The following is a 23,447-nucleotide window of genomic DNA, read 5'->3' as shown; positions in this document are numbered from 1 at the left end:
ACAAATCCAACGAACCCAAACTCGTTAAGTTTCCGCCGTTTCGTTCAGGAGTTCCTATGGCCACCTCCTGACTTCATCATCAGACCAGCTCAATGGTACCATAATATTGCATTGTCATCGTACTTACATAATTTTACCAAATTTCAGCTCAATCGGTTGAGGAGAACTGGTCTTAAATTCGACGAAAGTTTGTGTTTGCCAAGAGCTTTTCAGAAGGCGTTGCATAACACGAAATTTCAAATGCAATTTTCTCAAAAGCNTGGTTGTCCTAATTAAATATTAAATAAAATAAAATTACATACCTGCCAGCAGTAAGAAGACTCAATCTCCTTAGTCTCGCGTCCGCAGTAGGGGCCGAATCGGACTCCTCGGGGTAGGGTCATCGTGGAAAACACTCCTAAACCGGCGCCTACGAAAAATAACAAGATATTAAACCGCTGATACAATTTTGATTCATTTTGGTATACAGATATAGGCTAGTTTCCTAAAAAAACTTTTATAAATATTGTACTATATATTATATTGGTCTTCCTCTTCGGTTTTATGATGCGTTGCAGTTCCGCGTGACGTCACAAAGTGCTACACTTCTTGACATCACGAGCCTCTTCTTTTAAACTTTGGCACGCATAAATATTTAACTCTCTAAATTATCAATAGTTTGAAAAAGTATAAAATACATACGTGAGTATCTTTTAATATTAAGTTAACAGACGCACTATTTAAACTCTTGCTTTTTTACCCAGGTTTTTCTCTACTTAGAACTTTCATCGCTAAAATAAATGAAAAGAACTGAAATACGGAGTGAAAATTAAGTGTGAGGATCCACTAAATTCTCAAGGTATAAAGGCATGGCTGTAGCTATGTGAAATTCTGATTGATAAAAAAGCAAAATAAAATTATAATAAAAAAAAACTTTTTTAAAAACAAGCTTTATCCTGAAATGCAGTTGTACTAAAACGAAAAAAATAACGAAAGCTTGTATCGCGCATGGAATTTATTCCTCTTTTTTTCTGTTTGCGATACAAGCTTTCGAAATTCTTTGAATCTAGCATGCAATTATTTTTTTCGTTTTAGTACAACTGCATTTCAGGATAAAGCTTGTTTTCAAGATTTTATTTATTAGAGAATAAATTTTATAATATTACATTAACTTAAAATGACTAAAAACTAAAGCTTGTTTTTAAAAAAGTTTTTTTTTATTATAATTTTATTTTACACTTTTTAGTTGTAACTATCTCAATATCTGGGCCTGGTCATCATTTAGCATAAAAGTGCTCGGGAAGTCGAATCCAACAAACCCAAACTCCATTAAGTTTCCGCCGTTTCGTGAGTTCCTATGGCCACCTCCTGACTTCATCATCAGACCAGCTCAATGGTACCATAATATTGCATTGTCATCGTACTTACATAATTTTACCAAATTTCAGCTCAATCGGTTGAGGAGAACTGGTCTTAAATTCGACGAAAGTTTGTGTTTGCCAAGAGCTTTTCAGAAGGCGTTGCATAACACGAAATTTCAAATGCAATTTTCTCAAAAGCATGTTCTCAAAATTCGGTGATTTTTTTTTCGTGAGTAAAATAAAAGGTCTTTTATAACATGCAATAATTCGTTATTGCTCAAAATGTACAACTTAAATTTAAAAAAATAAAAACCAAAANCGCTGACATAGCCCGACGGATTAGCAAGCTGAAGTGGCAGTGGGCAGGGCACATAGTACGCAGAAGCACACTTATCGACTCGGAAAGGGACCGTCACCGTATCGCCATTCGCCTTTAAAATAAAACTAATTTTATTTCTGCAAGTAGGCTTTTAAAAAGCACTTACACGTCCCAGTATTAACCCTACCACTGCTTCGGGACAATAAATGGGCCAGTCATCTTAGCCTTACCGTCAATAGGCATCAACCTAACGTAAGCGGATCGGCAGTGCTGGTACGTCGAATCGGCTACAGCTTGCCGGCCACAGATGTGTAATATTTCCGAGTTGATAAGTGTGCTTCGAACTTTATTCTGTGTATTTGAAGGTTAGATTATCTGATCATTTTATGGCGTATCCACATGCCAATAGTGTAGACAACACTGTAAGTGTAGACACCCACATTCTGTGGTATCATCAGCTCAACTAGTCTCCACATCAAGAGCGTAAATAATACTATTTTAAAACTGCTTTATTTCAAACCAAATATGCTGCATTTGATTTTTACATGTGACCTTTCAGCTTCATTTAATCATAATAAAAAATCATGTTTTCTACACTAAGGCTGGGTTGCACCATCCTACTTTAACTTTGACAAACGTCAAAAATCTGTCAAACTCTATACAAAAAACACCGGTTATCGTCAAAGTTTCGGTCAAAGTTAGGTGGTGCAACTCAGCCTTAATAAATACCAATCACTAAAACTAGAGTTATTATTATATAGCCCGACCAGGAACATAAAAACCTTCGCCATGTTGCGAAACTAATGATACTATAGCCTGACCAGGAACATAAAAACCCTGGCATAGAGGCGCTTCAATTGCATTTGATAGTGCAACACTGGGTACAGTCGTACCTGCATTAAATTAATAGGCTAACTTTATGTATCAGGATTCAGGATTATAGGCTTATTTAATATTTTCATAAATTAACAAAAACGTATTATATTATAGGTAAACTGGTTTAAATAAATTAAATGAAACCATCAATCGAGCAAGTAGGATTTTATTATTATTCATCAATAATCAAATTCTGAACTTAAATATTCAACTACAATGTATGTTCTCAAAATTCGGTGATTTTTTTTTCGTGAGTAAAATAAAAGGTCTTTTATAACATGCAATAATTCGTTATTGCTCAAAATGTACAACTTAAATTTAAAAAAATAAAAACCAAAAATCAGTTTTTTTATAATTTCTCCGGATCTACAAAGCTTTAGAATGTGATGTATAGCTCAAAAAAAGGGAAATGGTGTGCTTTATTACTCACATAAGTCAATTGTGTTACAACTTCAACAAAAGAACAGATAAACCAAAAATCGTATTTTAACACACACAAAATAAGCCAAATTAAAAAATTTTTTTCTCGAAAGCTGTTGAAGATAGACCACGGGTTTCTTTTAAGAATTTACTTAGATTTACTTGTTAAATCATGTCATCTATTCACCAAAAAATGTCCGCTTCCAAGTGATTTTAAAAGACTGTGCACACATACTAACAAGTGAAGTCAATATAAAGCTTGTATTGTATTGTATTGCATGTTGTAAAAATAGTGCCACACAGAATAATAATAAAGATATTACATAGTTAAACAGTTGATTTTAGATGCCTATGAGCGACTCATAAAATCTGACACCAATAATATATGACCCAAGATAGAAAATAGATAAAACATACCAGGTATAATAGAGGGAGCTATGTGCAAAAACACTCGTGGTATGGTGAGTGCGGCACGCGGTATGAAATCTGGAAATGTCGTCAGGGTGGGCACCTAGTGAGAAATAAAAATATTTTTTAGTTAAAAATGCCCTTAACAAAATGAATAAAAGCAAATAAAATATATTTTTTATTTATCCACAACGAGGAAGCTCTTGGCCTGTATCTCACCTGATGGTAAGTGACGATCAGGCCGAAGGTGGAAGCGAAATTGTGTACACATTAGTAAAAATTGACCATACATTATTTGTACCTACACTATTTTTTCAAACAAATACTCATAGAATATCTTGTCCACTTAAATTTTCTTCAAAATGTAATTACAATATCAAGTTCGTTCGTTCGTTTTAGCCAAATGACGTCCACTGCTGGACAAAGGCCTCCCCCAAGGTTTTCCACAATGAACGGTTCGGCGCTGCCCGCATCCAGGCACCTCCCGCGACCTTTACCAGATCGTCGGTCCTCCTAGTACCAGGCCTGCCCACGCTACGTTACTACCAAGTAAGAACAAAAATTAATACAATTTTACTGAAACTACTTGTAACAAAAATGATAATCTTACTTTGTCGTCCGGTATGACGAGTAAAGGCCCATGAATAGAACAATACTCGTAGACGAAATCGGCGCATTTTTCACAAACTACAAATAAACAAAAAGAAATAATAATTGATAATTTCGTGGCTATCACCTAAATTGTAACGTCGAGTAAACAAGCAAGTCTTTCTTCTTAATGTTTTACATAAATTTTATGTACTACACACACAGGAATCATAGGCTAAATAATGGCTTAAAAATCTCATAGGTCATCGTACTTTGAAGACAAATAAAGCGCTGGATTGAAACATACAGGGAATATGGATGAGTACTACCTAAAATCTTTAGTAGACATTGCGTTGTTTTTTTAGGTACAGTCATTGACATGCATACTTACAGACATATTCATCAAGATTGGGTTCTTCTACTTCACTGTAGCTTATACGCGGTATACACCGCAAGCTACGGCGTTTCATGGTTCAAAATAATCAACAACAAGATGTTTTTCTAATCTTCACGTCTTCACATACTGAGAAAACTTTTTTACAACTTTCCCGCTAAAACAATATTTTTTCTATCAATACCACCGACCAATCAGAGCTACGCACATGGTGTACCAACATAAGGAAAGTAAATGTCAATTAGGGTAGTGCTGGTTGCGCTATTTTTCATCGTATCACAATCGTAATGTCTAAATTATCACCTATCCCATACAAAAACCATTCGAGAACAAACTTTAAATTAAAAAAAAAACAAGAAAATGGCGAAAAAGCTGTCAAACGATTGTTTGTAAAATGAATTCTCTAAATTGTAAACCCAGGCTATAATTTATACAGTTTGTAATTTATTAGTAATACTTAGAATATGAAAATGTATAGTATTACAAAAAAAATACAAATTTTACATCAACCAAAACGTTTTAGATGAAGTCAATTCATATCTACTGAGATGTGCGATTTTAAGTGAATGTTTTGTATGAAAAGTTCAATAAAATGCGGTGCAGCGTTCAAAATTGCTCCAATGACACGAGGCGGAAGACAAAAACTAATGGACTCACGTTCCATGTGTAAGTAAAAAAAGTTTTCTACCAGATGTTATCAACAATCATTTCGAAGTCTGAAATCTTGTTATTTCGCGGGCAGCATTATAAAAACGTGACGTATCATACTAAAATAACTTACCTCGTATCCTGAGTTAGTTAAATAGCAGAGAAATAAAGACATAAAATTAGGAGAAACCATCCAAATATACCAAAACAAATGTTGTCAAGAAGGTTTCATGTCTTGTTGATTGTCTTATTAAATAAGTAAAATAAATAACTTTCTTCAGGTTCCCTCGCGAGCCACAGCTGCGTCATGCCTGGATCGAAGCCCTCGGCATGTCAGAGTGGGAGCCGAAAGACAGAAGCACTGTGTGCTCCGAACACTTTCGAAACAGCGACTTCTATGAGACCAAATGTGGGCTCCGGAGGATAAAGAACGGAGCTGTGCCAGTCCTGGGCCTTGTGAGTTTGTATCCATGATAAAATTGATTACATGTTTATTGTAAAGTTATAAATATAAATAGTGTTAAAATGTAAATTTTCAATGTCACAACAAACATTTTTATGTTTAGTGACATAAGAAATGTTAGATTTTATAGCCTAACTTGTAGGTAGTTAAATTAAATAAATGAATAAATTGTTGGGGAATAGGCTCAGTCAATCCCAACTAATATTATAAATGCGAAAGTAACTCTGTCTGTCTGTCTGTTACGCTTTCCCGCTTAAACCTCGCAACCGATTTTGATGAAATTTGGCATAGAGATAGTTTGAGTCCCGAGAAAGAACATAGGATAGTTTTTATCCCGGTTTTTGAAACAGAGACGCGCGCGATAAAGTTTTTCTGTGACAGACAAAATTCCACGCGGGCGAAGCCGCGGGCGGAAAGCTAGTTCCCTCTATATTATACACCAAAATAATGTTTACTGAAATGTTTATAATTAACTATAATACTGAAAAATTACATTTCTTGATGTTTCTCCATACAAAATGACATTTTTGAATGGGTCAAAAACCTGCTATTATTTTGGTTAGGTCTTCATTTGTTTTCACTAATGTATTCATTGCCTAATGAGAATTATGTGAGATAATTATAAAAATTATAATTGAGTAATATTTCATTCCTTTTTACAGGGATCCGATGATTTGGATGCTCCTGCATCGTTACGAGTAAGTACCTTTAAGCTGGTATAGTCTGGTCTGTGAGCAAGCTTTAGATTCACATTTTTATTGAAACTTGATAATAATATACAAAGTTGATTGTTTTATGAAATTTCAATAATGATTTTTGATGTGCAATAACATATTCTTCTTAATTCCTATACTACTGGTATCCATTTGCCTAAGAAATAATACAAGAGAATAAAAAACTTAAAAAGTATTACACATTTTATTGTGTTTACCAATTTATTATAATTATCCTCAACAGGTGTGCAGAATTTGTTTATCCATGGGTGTGAAAATGTATGACATGTTTGATTACCAACTGGGCGAGATCTACCAACAACTGACTGACACTGAAGTAAGTATAATGAGTAATTTTTTTCATGAAATTTGACTTCATAAAATCTTCTTCATTTGTCCACTAAACTCTAAGCTCTACCATGTACGTACATGAATAAGGTATGATGGTGTAAATCAAAGTCCCCCAAACATAGGGTTACCATATTTTAGGATTTGTCCTGAGATTTCAGGATTTTTGGACTCTTCTCAGGATTGCGGCCGGATTTTGCAAATCTAAGGAAAATTTAGGATTTTAGAATTTCTATTGAAATAGGCAACATTGCCTACATTTTGAAGATCTCTTTAATAAAAAGTTAAACAAACTAAAAAAATCTCCCTAATTTAAGTAATTTTGCAGAATTAAAATCAACACTAATTTATCCCTTGTAATCTGTAGTGTATAAAAAAAATAAAAATGCGACTTTTTAAAATTGCTCAATACGTTTTAGAGAAAATTCTCAAACTGCAACAAAATCTCAGGCTTTTTCAATGAAAATCAGGCCTTTTCTTCCCACTTTTGCTTTTTTCATTTTCACTCAATTAAACACCATTTTCACTCAATTAAACACCATCATAAGCCTCCAATTTTTCGTCGGCCGATAGTTTAAGTCGGGCAGTTGATCAGTATGGGCATGTATGGAAGTGCGCACATTACACCGATTTGGTATCGGCCGATTCTTCATACAAATTAGAATCGGGCCTAACTATCGGCCAACTTAAAATCGGTGGTCTGCGTCTAGGCTAAAACCACACACACACACACACTGACAAAATTTAGCGGTGATTAGCGGTGAGGTGCGCTGAATTTTGTCAGTGTGTGCGTGCGCGCCGCATACGTATTGGCGCGCTCACATACAAACCGCGCTCGGGCGTTTCTATGAAGATGACCTACTCATTTGTATTTACTCTGCTAAAACTTACTGATATATCCATCTCTCTCTATCCCCAGTGGAGCGACAAAGACGAGCTGCCGCAGAAGCTATGCTGGGAGTGTGCAGCCAGACTGGCATCGTGTGCCAAGATGAGAAGCAGAGCTCTCAGGAGTCATAAGCTGATGATGGACGTGTTAAATTCCACATCCCCTGTAAGTATAATCGCTTTTAAGGTCATAAGCACACTTCATCATCATCATTGCAGCCACAGGACGTCCACTGCTGAACATAGGCCTCCCCCAATGATTTCCATAGTGACTGGTTAGTAGCGGCCTGCATCCAGCGCCTTCCTGCTACCTTTGTCAGGTCGTCGGCTTATGACTCGGAAACGTGGCCCCTCACTATAGGCCTTATACAGAAGCTCAAAGTTGCACAGCGTGCTATGGAGAGGGCTATGCTCGGTGTTTCTATACGAGATCGAATCAGAAATGAGGAGATCCGTAAACGAAATAAAGCCGCTGACATAGCCCGACGGATTAGCAAGCTGAAGTGGCAGTGGGCAGGGCACATAGTACGCAGAAGCACACTTATCGACTCGGAAAGGGACCGTCACCGTATCGCCATTCGCCTTTAAAATAAAACTAATTTTATTTCTGCAAGTAGGCTTTTAAAAAGCACTTACACGTCCCAGTATTAACCCTACCACTGCTTCGGGACAATAAATGGGCCAGTCATCTTAGCCTTACCGTCAATAGGCATCAACCTAACGTAAGCGGATCGGCAGTGCTGGTACGTCGAATCGGCTACAGCTTGCCGGCCACAGATGTGTAATATTTCCGAGTTGATAAGTGTGCTTCGAACTTTATTCTGTGTATTTGAAGGTTAGATTATCTGATCATTTTATGGCGTATCCACATGCCAATAGTGTAGACAACACTGTAAGTGTAGACACCCACATTCTGTGGTATCATCAGCTCAACTAGTCTCCACATCAAGAGCGTAAATAATACTATTTTAAAACTGCTTTATTTCAAACCAAATATGCTGCATTTGATTTTTACATGTGACCTTTCAGCTTCATTTAATCATAATAAAAAATCATGTTTTCTACACTAAGGCTGGGTTGCACCATCCTACTTTAACTTTGACAAACGTCAAAAATCTGTCAAACTCTATACAAAAAACACCGGTTATCGTCAAAGTTTCGGTCAAAGTTAGGTGGTGCAACTCAGCCTTAATAAATACCAATCACTAAAACTAGAGTTATTATTATATAGCCCGACCAGGAACATAAAAACCTTCGCCATGTTGCGAAACTAATGATACTATAGCCTGACCAGGAACATAAAAACCCTGGCATAGAGGCGCTTCAATTGCATTTGATAGTGCAACACTGGGTACAGTCGTACCTGCATTAAATTAATAGGCTAACTTTATGTATCAGGATTCAGGATTATAGGCTTATTTAATATTTTCATAAATTAACAAAAACGTATTATATTATAGGTAAACTGGTTTAAATAAATTAAATGAAACCATCAATCGAGCAAGTAGGATTTTATTATTATTCATCAATAATCAAATTCTGAACTTAAATATTCAACTACAATGTCTGCTCATGAACGCTTCAAGCTCGGTACTTCTTTCCCAATTCCATAAAATTCAATACTTACAAAGTGACAAAAAAACTTTAAAATAGGTAGTTGAAACAAACCACAGCTAATTTTCATAGTTGACTGTACTATACGATAAACATGTCAGTCAATTTGACAACCTTTGTCGGAAACATTATTCAATGAAAATATTGTCCGAACCCTTAGTATTTCTCTTCGACAAATACTTTAACACATTGTGAACCACTTTTCTTTCACGACTATATAAAGATTTTAGCAATTTAATTCACAAAATCAATTGCGCGCATTTAAAATAAAGTTTGTTTACACTTTGACAGCAATAGACTGATATGCAAGGTGACATGTCAATGAAGTTTTCAGTTACTGTTGCCATTAAAAGAAATTAGTACCATTGATTTTCCGCAACATGGCGAGGGTTTTTATGTTCCTGGTCAGGCTATAATTTCTTTTAATGGCAACAGTAACTGAAAACTTCATTGACATGTCACCTTGCATGTTAGTCTATTGCTGTCAAAGTGTAAACAAACTTTATTTTAAATGTGCGCAATTGATTTTGTGAATTAAATTGCTAAAATATTTTTATAGTCGTGAAAGAAAAGTGGTTCACAATGTGTTAAAGTATTTGTCGAAGAGAAATACTAAGGGTTCGGCAATATTTTCATTGAATAATGTTTCCGACAAAGGTTGTCAAATTGACTGACATGTTTATCGTATAGTACAGTCCACTATGAAAATTAGCTGTGGTTTGTTTCAACTATCTATTTTAAACACAGGTACGACTGTACTCAGTGTTGCACTATCAAATGCAATGAGGGCTATCGTTTTTATACTTAACAGTTGGCACCCCTGGCGATTGACAGGACCTTACTCTACAGTGGCGCCATCTTGATGAGTGCAATTGCGATAGTCCTCCTACCACTTTAGCGCTCACCGGTTGGTGCCACTGTCTTCGCTACTAGCAAGTGACAGGACCTTACTCTACAGTGGCGCTAACTGGTGAGCGCTAAAACGATAGCCCTCATTGACGCGCCTCTATGCCAGGGTTTTTATGTTCCTGATCAGGCTATACATGGAGTAATAAAGAATTTGAATTTGTATTACATTTCAGATCACAGTGAAAGACGTGAAGTCAATAAGCCGGTCAACCTACGAACTGCAGTCTAGTCTCATACAAAAAGTGTATGAGCCTAACGAGTGCGACATGTATTGGCAAGAGACATGCGAGCCGAGTTTGCCTGTATTCTTGGCTGAAGAGAAGGAAGAAAATATTAAGGTGAGAGCTAGACTAGTCGCTGCGATTAGTCGCTTCGACTAGTCGCAAAAGACTGCGACTAATCGCTGTCAAAGGAGGGAATAAAAAGTGACAGCCAGAATATTCTCTGCAAATATCTGGAATAGACTACGATTAGTCGCAAAAACTGCGACTAATTAGTATTAGAGGAAGGTTGTAAAAGTGAGAGCCAGATTAGTCGCTGTAACACTCTTCAATACGCTACGACTAATCGTAAAACGGTGCGACTAATCACTATTAGAAGAAATAATAGTGAGAGCCAGACTAGTCGCTGCGACTATTCGCAACGGACTGCGACTAATCGCCATAGGTTCTAGGTGACGTCTGTTAGTTCAAAGAGTCTCATACAAAAAGTGTATGAGCCTAACGAATGCGACATGTATTGGCAAGAGACGTGTGAGCCGAGTTTACCCGTATTCTTGGGAGGGGAGAAAGAAGAAGAGGGGGATATAAAGGTGAGAGCTAGACTAGTTGCTGCGATTAGTCGCAGTATCGTGCGACTAATCGCAACTAATTGTTGTTAAAGGAGAAATAAAAAGTGAGCCAGACTAGTCGCTAAAGACTGCGACTAATCGCTGTTAGAAGAGAGAATACTGTGAGAGCTAGACTAGTCGCTGCAATTACCCGTAATATGTTACGACTTGTCGCAAAAGGCTGCGAATAATCAGTATTAGAGGAAAGAATAGAGCCAAACTAGTCGCTTCGACTAGTCGCAAAAGACTGCGACTAATCGCTGTCAAAGGAGGGAATAAAAAGTGACAGCCAGAATATTCTCTGCAAATATCTGGAATAGACTACGATTAGTCGCAAAAACTGCGACTAATTAGTATTAGAGGAAGGTTGTAAAGGTGAGAGCCAGATTAGGCGCTGTAACACTCTTCAATACGCTACGACTAATCGTAAAACGGTGCGACTAATCACTATTAGAAGAAATAATAGTGAGAGCCAGACTAGTCGCTGCGACTATTCGCAACGGACTGCGACTAATCGCCATAGGTTCTAGGTGACGTCTGTTAGTTCAAAGAGTCTCATACAAAAGGTGTATGAGCCTAACGAGTGCGACATGTATTGGCAAGAGACGTGTGAGCCGAGTTTACCCGTATTCTTGGCTGAAGAGAAGGAGGAAAATATTAAGGTAAGACCTAGACTAGTCACTGCGATTAGTCGCACGATATTGCGACTAATCGCAACTAATTGTTGTTAAAGGAGAAATAAAAAGTGACTAGTAGCCAGACTAGTCGCTAAAAACTAAGACTAATCGCTGTTAGAAGAGAATACTGTGAGAGCTAGACTAGTCGCTGCAATTACCCGTAATATGTTACAACTTGTCGCAAAAGGCTGCAAATAATTGATCTTAAAGGAAGGAATAAAAAGTGAGCCAGACTATCAGCAGTAGGTTACGACTAGTCGCTAAAGACTACGACTAATCGCTTATTGATCGTGCCTGGATGTGGGCAGCGCAGGGCCGTTCGTTGTCGAAACCCTTGGGGGAGACCTTTGTCCAGTGGACATCATTTGCCAATGCAGGTCGTCGGTCCATCGAGTGTTTTCGTACAATTAAACCTGTTCTATTTGCCCTAAGGCGGAGTCCCCAGTTGGATGCGCCGCAAGCCCGCTGCCCGAGCTGCCTCCAAGCGTCCAAGTTAAAGACGAAAGCACAGAAATATACTTCGACGAGTTTAACGACAATACTGACCAGTTTCAAGGTGAGTAAAACGATTGAAACTAAGGCTGAGTTGTACCACCTTATTTTAACCGTAACTATAACCATAACCGGTGATTTTTTGTATGGATTTTGACTTGCTTTTGAAGTTATTAAAGTTAGATAATGCGACCCAGTCTTATACAACAAATAATATACAATAAATTGAATAAGCTCTGAAAATACTGGACCGATTCGAAAAAATATTTCACCATTATAATCCTATGTTATTCTTGATAGGCGATAGAATATTTTCAAAGAGTTAGGGATCCGTATGAGAACTTCGTTAATGTAAATAAATAACTTGGGTATTTTAATAGTGACACCTTTAAAATAATAGTGACACCTTTAAAATAACAGTGACACCTTTAAAATAATACTTTTCAGATCATTTCAACGAATCGGACGACAACGTGAAACTTAGTGAAGTAGCCGAAAAGCCTAAAGTAAAGAAGAAAAAAGTCAAAATAGAAAAAGAAAAGAAACCAAAAGAACGGAAGAAAAANGCGACTAATTTTAGTATTAGAGGAAGGTTGTAAAGGTGAGAGCCAGATTAGTCGCTGTAACACTCTTCAATACGCTACGACTAATCGTAAAACGGTGCGACTAATCACTATTAGAAGAAATAATAGTGAGAGCCAGACTAGTCGCTGCGACTATTCGCAACGGACTGCGACTAATCGCCATAGGTTCTAGGTGACGTCTGTTAGTTCAAAGAGTCTCATACAAAAAGTGTATGAGCCTAACGAATGCGACATGTATTGGCAAGAGACGTGTGAGCCGAGTTTACCCGTATTCTTGGGAGGGGAGAAAGAAGAAGAGGGGGATATAAAGGTGAGAGCTAGACTAGTCGCTGCGATTAGTCGCACGATACTGCGACTAATCGCAACTAATTGTTGTTAAAGGAGAAATAAAAAGTGACTAGTAGCCAGACTAGTCGCTAAAAACTAAGACTAATCGTTGTTAGAAGAGAGAATACTGTGAGAGCTAGACTAGTCGCTGCAATTACCCGTAATATGTTACGACTTGTCGCAAAAGGCTGCGACTAATCAGTATTAGAGGAAAGAATAGTGAGAGCCAGACTAGTCGCTGCGACTAATCGCCATAGGTTCTAGGTGACGTCTGTTAGTTCAAAGAGTCTCATACAAAAGGTGTATGAGCCTAACGAGTGCGACATGTATTGGCAAGAAACGTGTGAGCCAAGTTTGCCTGTATTCTTAGCCGAAGAGAAGGAGGAAAATATTAAGGTAAGAGCTAGACTAGTCGCTGCGATTAGTCGCAGAAGACTGCGACTAATCGCTGTCAAAGGAGGGAATAAAGTGAGAGAGAGTAAAGTGTTATTTACGTAACAACTTCAACGACAACAAATCGCTGAGTTGCGATCCTATCGAGTAATCGTTCTATCGATATGACCCTTGTGAATACGGATTGTTAGCGACGCGATTAGCAAGAACCTTTATCGTGTTAGCTATTAAGACTCCTTGATTTAGAATGAACCTTTATGGTGTTAGCAATTAGTGACTCCTAGATTTAAAAATAAAATATTGGATTGACATGTGAGCTGTCTTAGGTTCATTGAACTTTTGTCATGGTTTTTGCATTGTAAAACAATGGTTTAATTTAAAATACAGTCCATTTTGAAGAAACGGCATTTCATTTAACTGCAAGACATCCACCGCCAACACGGATTTAGATCTGTTTTTCAATGGGACAACTTCTAAACGTCAACGAGATTTTGACTGTGTCAAAATACGTGAATTAGGCCACTGGTCGCAATAGTCTGCGACTAAGATTAGTCACAAGAGGGAGAGCCAGATTAGTTGCTGCGACTATCCGCGATGGGCTGCGATTACGTTGACGCATGGTGGTTCAAAATAAATGTAGTTTGCTACACTGCGACTAATCGCAAAACACTACGATTAATCGCAAAACTCTGCGACTAATCGCAGCTAGCTGTATGTGGCGTCTAGACTTGTGGTTCAAGACTGTTAGTTTGCGACACTGCGATTAGTCGCAAAATTCTACGACTAATCGCAGTTAGTGTCTGTCTCACATAGCGTCCCTTTGTCCCAGGCGGAGTCCCCGGTTGGATGCGCCGCAAGCCCGCTGCCCGAGCTGCCTCCAAGCGTGCAAGTTAAAGACGAAAGCACAGAAATATACTTCGACGAGTTTAATGATAACACCGACCAGTTTCAAGGTGAGTATTCTACTATAGTCGCCGAGCACGTAGAATTTTGTCCAATGACCCCAAGCTAAGCTCGCAAACTCACTGCGGGCGCCCGTCGCACAGTCGCGACAGCAATATAATTACGCGCGAGCGATAAGGATGGGCAGCTTGGGGTCATTGGACAAAATTCTACGTGCTCGGCGACCGGGCTTTACAAATCATGTTGTTCACACTAGGGATGTTATGGATATACAAATAAATTATACCAGCTTCGAATATGGTTACGGATATTTATTTATTTCGGATACTCTTCCGAAAGTTTCGGTTATGGTTACGAATATCCATAACATCCCTGGTTGACACACACTCAGCTGATGTCAGCTGATCTCTCGTCATTCGTAGAAATAGGGATGTTTCCTGGGTAAAAAAGCAAGTTTTATTTTGTTTTATTTTATTTTATTTGTTTAACAATTTTATTAGTCCGTCAGTTAACTTATCAAAAAATACTCGACACGTATTTTAAATTTTTTCAAACTAATGAAAATTTAATGAGAAAGCGCGCCAAAGTTCAATAGAAGAGGCCCGTGTCGTCAATGAGTGCTTAAAACTGCAGCACCTTGTGACGTCGCGCGGAACTTCAACGCACCATAACTTTGTAATTATTTATTTGATTGACGATTTAAAATATACGTGTCCAATATTTTTTGATATTAAAATTGACGGACTAAAAAATTTTTTTAGGAAACTAGCGTATTGTATGCTGATCTTTTTAAATGAAGTACATAGTTAAAAGTCGTCGTTATAGTTTTTATCTTAACTTCATGAAACAAGCAATTTAAATAACATTTTCAGATGATGTCATTGTATTTGTAAATATTTGTATTTGTATTAGATCATTTCAACGAATCGGATGACAACGTGAAACTTAGTGAAGTTGCCGAAAAGCCTAAAGTGAAGAAGAAAAAAGTCAAAATAGAAAAAGAAAAGAAACCGAAAGAACGGAAGAAAAAAGACGACGAGGAAAACCCGGTGGAAACTATGGACAAGTTAGTATGTTTGTTAATAAAAGCACAGAATAATAATAAGTACTACGTACAGAAGTTTTACTTCGCGAAGGTATTTAAAAAAATGTATGCTCAATGTCATTAACAATATGGTGTAATTTAGCCTGTCTCAAGAGTCAAGCACCATTTTGTTGACAAACGTCAGTGATCGGCACTGCGCCGAAGCTATAGGGCTGACTTCGGTAAAATGATGTGACGTGAGGTGCCAAACTGCGGAAAATGGCGGAGGAAATACAAATTATCATGAATAATATTAACTACTTATTTACCTCTCAGTGTCTTGAGGCAACTTAAAAAAATACATTCTGTGTTTTTATTATTATTTAGGCAGTTAAATACTGCACAGTATTTAGTACACCATTTTCTTTATTTTCTTCCATCATATACAAGAATACGCGTGCGTAAGTCATTGTTAGCTCGTATGTGAGTCCTTGTCGAATAGTATCCTGTAGGTGGGCCATCGTGCGTGTTTTGTTTTCGATGTAAACTCGCGGAGATGAACAGGCCTGATAAAAGTTACAAATTACTTATAACATAGGAAAAAGTCTTCAATTCAAATTCAAATTATTTATTTGCAATAAATAGGGTTTACAAAAAGGTGTTTCAAAGAGATAAATGTTGCTTTCACCTATTTAACTATGATAACACAGCATGCAAATTTTCGTCTTAAAACGACTTTTTATAAATTACAATAAGTTTTCAATTAGATAATACAATATTATTAATTTAACGATTACCACTCATATGACAGCATGACCCTAAGTTGGGGTCCTTTTGCGTTAAAAAATATATGAAATGTTTTAATCTTTAAAATATTATTTCTGAATCTTGTGGCTCATACTTGTCTCAATTTATTTATAAAATGAAAAGTTGTGGCCTCTAAAACAAATATTATTAAATTAAATTCTGGGCACCTTCCCCTAATGCACCGATTTGAATGTTTTTTATAAAGCCTTGTTTTTTATTCTTAATTGAGGTTTAATTTAAATAAAGAAGTAGTTTAGTATTATTTTATTTATTTAACTTATCTAATATTTTAATAAAGTGTACATAATTTTGATTTGCATTTACAAATTACTAATATTCTTTTAAACCAAATATAATGTAGGGTAATCAAATATGGTTTATAGAAAAAACTGATTTCGAACAATTCTTCTTACAAGATGGCTTTTTCATAGGCAAAGAGCTATATTATTTTATTTTATACTTATACAGTATCTAAATATGTATTTTGTTGTATTTCAGATACAAAACATCAGACGTAAAAAGGAGAAAGACAGTCGATGGGCCGGACGAATCTCTATTCAACATCAGCACTCTCACTTATGAAGAACAGATAGCTGAAATACAAAAAAGACAGGTATAATATAGGTTTTTTGATTTTAATAGGATTTTCAATTCACCCCAAAAAAAAAGTTGACAAACTGAAAAAGTTGACGAGAGTATCTTCCGCCACTTATACTGGAACCTATGAAACCCTTGAAAAAAAGGCTGACAATAGTGACTGAGTTTCTTGCGCTGCTTCTTCTCAGCACTGGTCCATTTATTGTCCCGAAGCAGTGGTAGGGTTAATAGAAGTAGACGTGTAGAAGTGCTTTTCAACCGACTTCAAAAAAGGAGGAGGTTCTCAATTCGACCCGTATGTTCTTTTTTTCTATGTTTGTTACGCGATAACTCCGTCAATTATGAACCGATTTGAACAAATCTTTTTTCGGCGTATAGGTAATACCTCAAGGGTGGTCCCATTTAAATTTAATAATAAAAAAACGACCCCCAACGGTGGAAAATTGGGGATGAACTTTTTTATACGCAATATCTCCGCCGATTATGAACCAATTTGAACGATTATTTTTTTGTTGAATAGGTATTATCAAAATTTTTTAATTTTTAGTTTTTTTTTGTGTTCACGCATTTGAAGTCCGTTATATTTTTTTTTAAGTTATTAAAAGCCTACTCGCAAACATAAATTAGTTTTATGAGTTTGTTTATGAGTGGCAGAGCAAGCTATGGGACGTGTATAAGTGCCCTGGATAGGGCCTATGTACTGAATAAACTACACTGGTCATCATAAAAATATTACCATTTAAAAGCCTAGTTCTAAACTTCATTTCATTAAAGGAAATGTTTTTACCCCAAAAATGTGTCTTTAGAAGAATCCAGAGTCACTTCTTCAAAAAATAGGTAGTTACGCTTGAGCCAACTTTTATGGCTATAAAACTGTTAAGTTGGGATTAATCGCTATCCATCTGTTAAAGAGGACACGTGAGATCATTATTTGGTTTTATAACCATAAAAATTGGTCAAATTGATCCCAGAGGTGAGCCCAAAGTGAGATCTTTTTTCAAGTTTTTCAAGTCACATTTATTGTAGGTATATGTTAATCGTTTATTAAGAAATTAAATGTGTTTTTCTTTAAGGATATTTATTGGGCTTTCAAATAACACCAATATTGTTGGGGCACCATGATTGTGTCAGTAGAAACGAGTTTTCCTGTAAAACGTAGGTGGGCCGATTTTTGTGATGACCAGTGTATTTGGATTTGAAAAAGTTTTATCGATCTTAGTTTTGATAGAATCGAAATATTTTAGGCTGCATTTGAACTATCGATGAATAAATCGATACACCATCGATTATGCGGCAACACTAATCGATTATTTGGACTTATCTACAGGAGAGCACAGCATACAAGACGGCGCCGTACAAATGCGTCATCTGCTTCAGAGGATTCCTAGTTGCTGAAAGGTATAACGCGCACGCAGTCAGACATAGCGAGGTCAGTGAATAGGCTAGCTTCCTAAAAAATTTTTTTTAGTCCGTCATGTTTAAAAATATTGGACACATATATTTTTATTTGTCAATCTAACAAATAATTACATAGTTATGGTGCGTTGAAGTCCCGCGCGACGTCACAACGTGCGGCACTTTTATGCACGCATTGACGTCACGGGCCTCTTCTTTTGAACTTTGGCGCGCTTTATTTCTTTAAATTTTCATTAGTTTGAAAAAGTGAAAAATACGTGTAGAGTATTTTTTGATAAGTTAACTGACGGACTACTTAACGGACGGACTTGCTTTTTGACCCAGGAAACATCCCTATTCTAAAGTCAACGTATTAAGGCTGGGTTCACCATCTTGCTTTAACTTTAACATACGTCAAAAATCGTATAGGCGTCATGGTCCAATTCGCAGTTAGTCCAAACGTGAAAAATTTACAAATTCGCGATTAGCCCAATTCGCGATTGGTCTAATTCGCTATTGGTACATTTCACGACCTGTCCAATGAGGGCTATCGTTTTAGCGCTCACCAGTTAGCGCCACTGTAGAGTAAGGTCCTGTCACTTGCTAGTAGCGAAGACAGTGGCACCAACTGCTGAGCGCTAAAGTGATAGGAGGACTATCGCATTTGCACTCATCAAGATGGCGCCACTGTAGAGTAAGGTCGTGTCAATCGCCAGGGGTGCCAACTGTTAAGTATAAAAACGATAGCCCTCATTCGCTATTGGTCCAATTCGTAATTGGTCCAAAATAAAAGGATATCCAAAATGAAAAAATAAGGTGGTTATTCAACTTTACTACTATTGCAGAAAAAAGCGAATTGGTCCAATTACGAATTGGACCAATAGCGAATTGGACCAATCGCCAATTGGACCAATCGCGAATTTGTAAATTTTAAAAATCTGTCAATCTCCATACATTAATTATTTATTTAAAAAAGCACCGGTTATCGTCATAGTCACCGTTAATGTTAGGTGGTGCAACTCAGCCTAATTGTCTATAGCTGTTGCAGGGCTTCCCAAACCTTTGGGAACTTGCCAATTTTTGCAACGACCATGATCAATTTTTATTATAAAATAAGAACATAATCCAATGAAAAATAAAACGGGATATATGTAGTGCATTGCCACTTCAGCTTGCTAATCCGTCGGGTTTTTGATTGCCTCATGACGATTTTGGGATAATACCGCGAGATTCTTTACTGAGCCCCGATTACGGTAACTTTTAACGTCTACAATCCAGACACGCTTCATCGATTCTGCGATACGATTGGTCAAAACAGCTGACGTACGCTGTTGAACGACCAATCGTATCGCAGAATCGAGCAGCGTGTCTGGATTGTTGACGTTAAAAGTTACCGTAATCGGGGCTCTGTCATCTGTATCTGTCGGCCGTTTGGTATAGTCGTTCTAAAACTGAGTACTATTCCGAGAGGTCCCGGGTTTGATTCCCGGCCGGGCAGAAATTGAAGTGATGATGAATTTTAATTTCAGTGACGGGTCTGGGTGTTACTATAATATGTAATATGTATGTATTTCGACATCACATACCGATAGTCCTCTCGACATTCTCTATCGACAGTTTAGCATCTCTAGGTCACGCTCCTAAATTAGAATTTATCTCATAATTACTTATTTAACCCTTTATCAGTTGTGGGAATATAGTTCCCACCATAATACCGATTCTACTAGGGACCGGAATTCGTTGCCTGCTGCTGTCTTTCCCGAAGACTATAATCCGGACCTTTTCAAAGCGAGAGTGAATAGGCACTTACAGGGCAAGCTATGCACCATCCTAGTTTGCATCCCACTTAACACCAGGCGCGATTGCGGTGAAATACTTACCACCAATTAACTTTATTCCCTTGTCTTAAGGTACAAAAACAATGAAAGGTTAAAGGCTTAATTAATTAACCATTAATTTGTTTAACAGCAATGCGGCGCGTACGAGTGTTTCATATGCAAGACTCGCCTGAAGACCAGTCGCGCTCTAAGGAAGCATCTCACAGCACAACACACAGAGAAGTTTAGTTGCAAAGGATGTCCCTTCGTCACTAGAAACAGGTACCGTATTATCACCAATGATGATGATAATCACAACTACCATCATCGTCATAGGGACTTAAAGCCCGGTCTGCGAGCACGTAGAATTTTGTCCAATGACCCCAAGCTACCCATCATTATCGCTCGCGCGTAATTATATTGCTGTCGCGACTGTGCGACGGGCGCCCGCAGTGAGTGTGCGAGCACGACAGCAACATAATTACGCGCGAGCGATAAGGATGGGTAGCTTGGGGTCATTGGACAAAATTCTACGTGCTCGCAGACCGGGCTTTAGACACAGTCTCGCCTGAAGACCAGTCGCGCTCTAAGGAACCATCTCACAGCGCAACACACAGAAAAGTTCAGCTGTAAGGGATGCCCCTTCGTCACTAGAAACAGGTATTGTCACAAATGATGATGATGATGATCACCACTACCATCATCATCATAGGGCTTTAGAACTTGACGTGGCTACCACATCGTCACCAGGATTAGATCACCATCTGATGATGATGATTCATCACCATTATCATCATCATCACGCCCTTAGACGTAGGAAATAGATACAGTGTTGCTTGGAGACTGGCTGTACCCTTAAGAAGTATCTTTCATCATTAGCGTCATCATCATCATCCTAATTTGCTTTTCGTCACTAGAAACAGGTATCTTCACCAGTGATCTTGATAACTGTCATCTTTTGTAGTTATTTTAGGTACTGTTTTCGAATGATACTGTGAAACAGTATAATAAAATTTGTTTCTTTTCAGAGGTGTAGCGAGGGAGCATGAAAAATGGCACGCGGGCGCGCGCTACCAATGTCCTCACTGCCCCAGCGAGTTCGAGTAAGTATATAAAAAACTCGTATTATCCTAGGGCCGCACACATCGGGATAACCCGAAGATTCGCGCTATTGTGATGTTCGTAGCCAAGGTTCGCGTATACAGGGTGGAATTTTGTAATGCCACCTGGAGGGAAAGTACTCTTAATACTGTAGATAGAAAAATTTACTCAAAGAAAACATTCCTTTATTTTTTAAAAGAAATAGAACTGCATTCAACGATTTCTGATTTTTTTCGAAAATTCACTACTATACCATAAAATTTTCTGTAAATAATTTAAATAATGTAAGATTTTATGGCTTTCCTTTCATTTGATTTATCAAGTTTGTTAGAGAGATTTCATCCTTATACTTCACCCTAACGATCGATGCAATAAAATACAGTTAGTTGGCTCGATTCCTGGGTATGGCAAGCAAATTTTTGAAAATATTTGAATGCAGTTCTATTTCTTTTAGAAAATAAAGGAATGTTTTCTTTGAGTAAAATTCTCTATCTACGGTATTAAGAGTACTTTCCCTCCAGGTGGCATTACAAAATTCCACCCTGTATATCGGTGCCTTTTGCATAGTCGCAAGTCTTGTATCAATGTCATCACGATGTGTGTGACCCAGCGTTTACAAAATAACACTCAAAACTAAATCTCAGTTGACTATCCTGTAATAGGTCTAAAATTCTAAATATTGAAATTCAACCAGTCAAAAGACTTGATCTATGCTTGAAATTGAATTGAGTTTTTGAGTCCAAAATAAGATGACAATTCTGAAAGATTACATCATAAAGTTATGCATAATCTCATACTTTATTGACGAGTCCCACCCATTTAGTAAAGTGCTACTCATATTTGTTCTGGCGTTTACTACACGCATTTAAAAATATAACCCTTCTTTTGACGCCGTCGGGTAAGAAAAACGGTCGTGCTCCTGCAGACATGATGGAACTACGCTATACACCACTAAATTTTAATCACCGAAAAAAAAAATTCTGGGTAATGAGTTATTGATACTGATCCCATTTGTGCAAAAAAAAGAGTTAAATAAAGTGACTCAAAATATCCTCCTAAAATTGGTAATTTATTGACACACGCGTCGCTAGCACTATTTAAGTACGATAATGTAACACTTATTAGAATTAAAAATGGTCTAAGTTAGCTAAGTATGTAATAATAACACTGGAAGCGTGGTCGAGGCGTGAGCGAGACAGACAGATCGATGCAACGTGCGAGCGCGTACGACTACTCTAGCGAGCAGCGGAGTGACCCAGCTGTGACGCGTAAAATACGGACTAACGAAAATTTAATTAAAAAATTAACTTCATGAAAACCATTTCTTTTGCTTTCAATATTCCACACGTTTCTAAATAACCTGTTAAAATTTTTTTCGGTGATAAAAATTTAGTGGTGTATATTAAAACATTTTTGTTTACAGCAAACTAACAACCTACATGGGCCACATACGAATCAAGCACGTCTCAGATTTCGTTTGTGAGCTATGCGGGTTTACGTTCGTCAGCAAAAAGGGCATTGAAGTACATAAAAAGAAGAAACACAGGCTCTCGGATAAAACGGTGAGCTTTAGTTTAGTTAAATTAATAAAATAAATGCTTGATAAAATCTGCCTTAGATGGAATGGATGAAATCAATTTCCATCGTAAAGTGTAGTAGGGTAGTTGGCGAATATCGATTATTATTATCAATTCATAGATTATGAAAACCAGTTTTGAAAAATTTGCGTGAAAACCGGTTTTTCGGTTTTAGTGAAACCGGTTTTGTGATATAGCACAAGCTTTGCTGAGTTTGGGACAAGATGGCGCAGAAATGTCACAAGGATAATTTTATTATTTACAGGTTCTTGAGATTAATTAGATAATTCCTGGCAACTAGTGGTGACTGAGTTTGTTCCGGCGTTTCTTCTCAGCACTTGCCATATGTTTGTCTCGAAGCGCTGGTAGGGCCCAAAAAGATGAGACATGTAAAGTGCCCCTTATGGGATACTTTTTTTTACTGTATTTGACGTTCATAAGTGGCACCAGTGGTCATCATCATTATCATCATCATCTCAGCCATAGGACGTCCACTGCTGAACATATGCCTCCCCCAATGCTTTCCATGTTGCCTGGTTGGTAGCGATCTGCGTCCAGCTCTTCCCTGCTACATTTATGATGTCGTCGGTCCACCTTATGGGTCGTTCCACGCTGAGTTTTCCGTTACGCGGCCTCCACTCCAGAACCTTGCTGCCCCATCGGCCGTCAGTTCTGCGTACTATGTGCCCTGCCCACCAGTGGTCAAAATGAGGGTTTTCGCGAATGAAAAATCCGCCAGATGGCAATACGTAGACGCGAGGTCCAAATGCTGCACGATTGGTTATTTTTGACATGACATTGACAGATATATCAAAATCCACCAATCACGCAGCAGTCAGACCCCACATCCACGTCCCGCCATCTAGCGGATCTTTCATTCGCGAAAACCCTCATTGAGTATTTATGTCACTAAAGAAAGAACCATTTAGTTTGGGACAAAATGGCGCAGTGTAAAATGTCCAAAGATATTTATTTAAAGGTTCTCCAAGATACATG

The 23,447-nt window shown here is 37.6% G+C and overlaps 1 protein-coding gene across 2 annotated transcripts in view; it reads left to right on the top strand.

Moving 5' to 3' along the window:
- Positions 1 to 4,696: 4,696 nt before the first annotated feature.
- Positions 4,697 to 23,447, top strand: part of LOC114355471 (zinc finger protein 260-like) — a 33,842-nt gene continuing 15,091 nt past the window's right edge. The window contains exons 1-13 of one of the 2 annotated variants that reach the window (XM_028308322.1): positions 4,699 to 5,011; positions 5,275 to 5,449; positions 6,119 to 6,154; positions 6,414 to 6,506; positions 7,437 to 7,571; positions 10,102 to 10,266; positions 14,060 to 14,183; positions 15,046 to 15,199; positions 16,463 to 16,577; positions 17,889 to 17,990; positions 19,925 to 20,055; positions 20,802 to 20,876; positions 22,298 to 22,436. In XM_028308322.1, coding sequence (XP_028164123.1) covers positions 4,938 to 5,011; positions 5,275 to 5,449; positions 6,119 to 6,154; positions 6,414 to 6,506; positions 7,437 to 7,571; positions 10,102 to 10,266; positions 14,060 to 14,183; positions 15,046 to 15,199; positions 16,463 to 16,577; positions 17,889 to 17,990; positions 19,925 to 20,055; positions 20,802 to 20,876; positions 22,298 to 22,436 — 1,518 coding nt within the window. In that variant the 5' untranslated portion in view covers positions 4,699 to 4,937. Of the gene's footprint in view, positions 5,012 to 5,274; positions 5,450 to 6,118; positions 6,155 to 6,413; positions 6,507 to 7,436; positions 7,572 to 10,101; positions 10,267 to 14,059; positions 14,184 to 15,045; positions 15,200 to 16,462; positions 16,578 to 17,888; positions 17,991 to 19,924; positions 20,056 to 20,801; positions 20,877 to 22,297; positions 22,437 to 23,447 lie in introns of both variants that reach the window. The other variant, XM_028308331.1, reaches the window with a different exon arrangement.

The sequence above is a fragment of the Ostrinia furnacalis genome, unplaced genomic scaffold, assembly GCF_004193835.3.
Source record: "Ostrinia furnacalis isolate ACB-3 unplaced genomic scaffold, ASM419383v2 OfSCF0197, whole genome shotgun sequence".
NCBI classification, from domain to species: Eukaryota; Metazoa; Arthropoda; class Insecta; order Lepidoptera; family Crambidae; genus Ostrinia; species Ostrinia furnacalis.
This window is presented reverse-complemented; position numbering and strand designations above follow the sequence as displayed.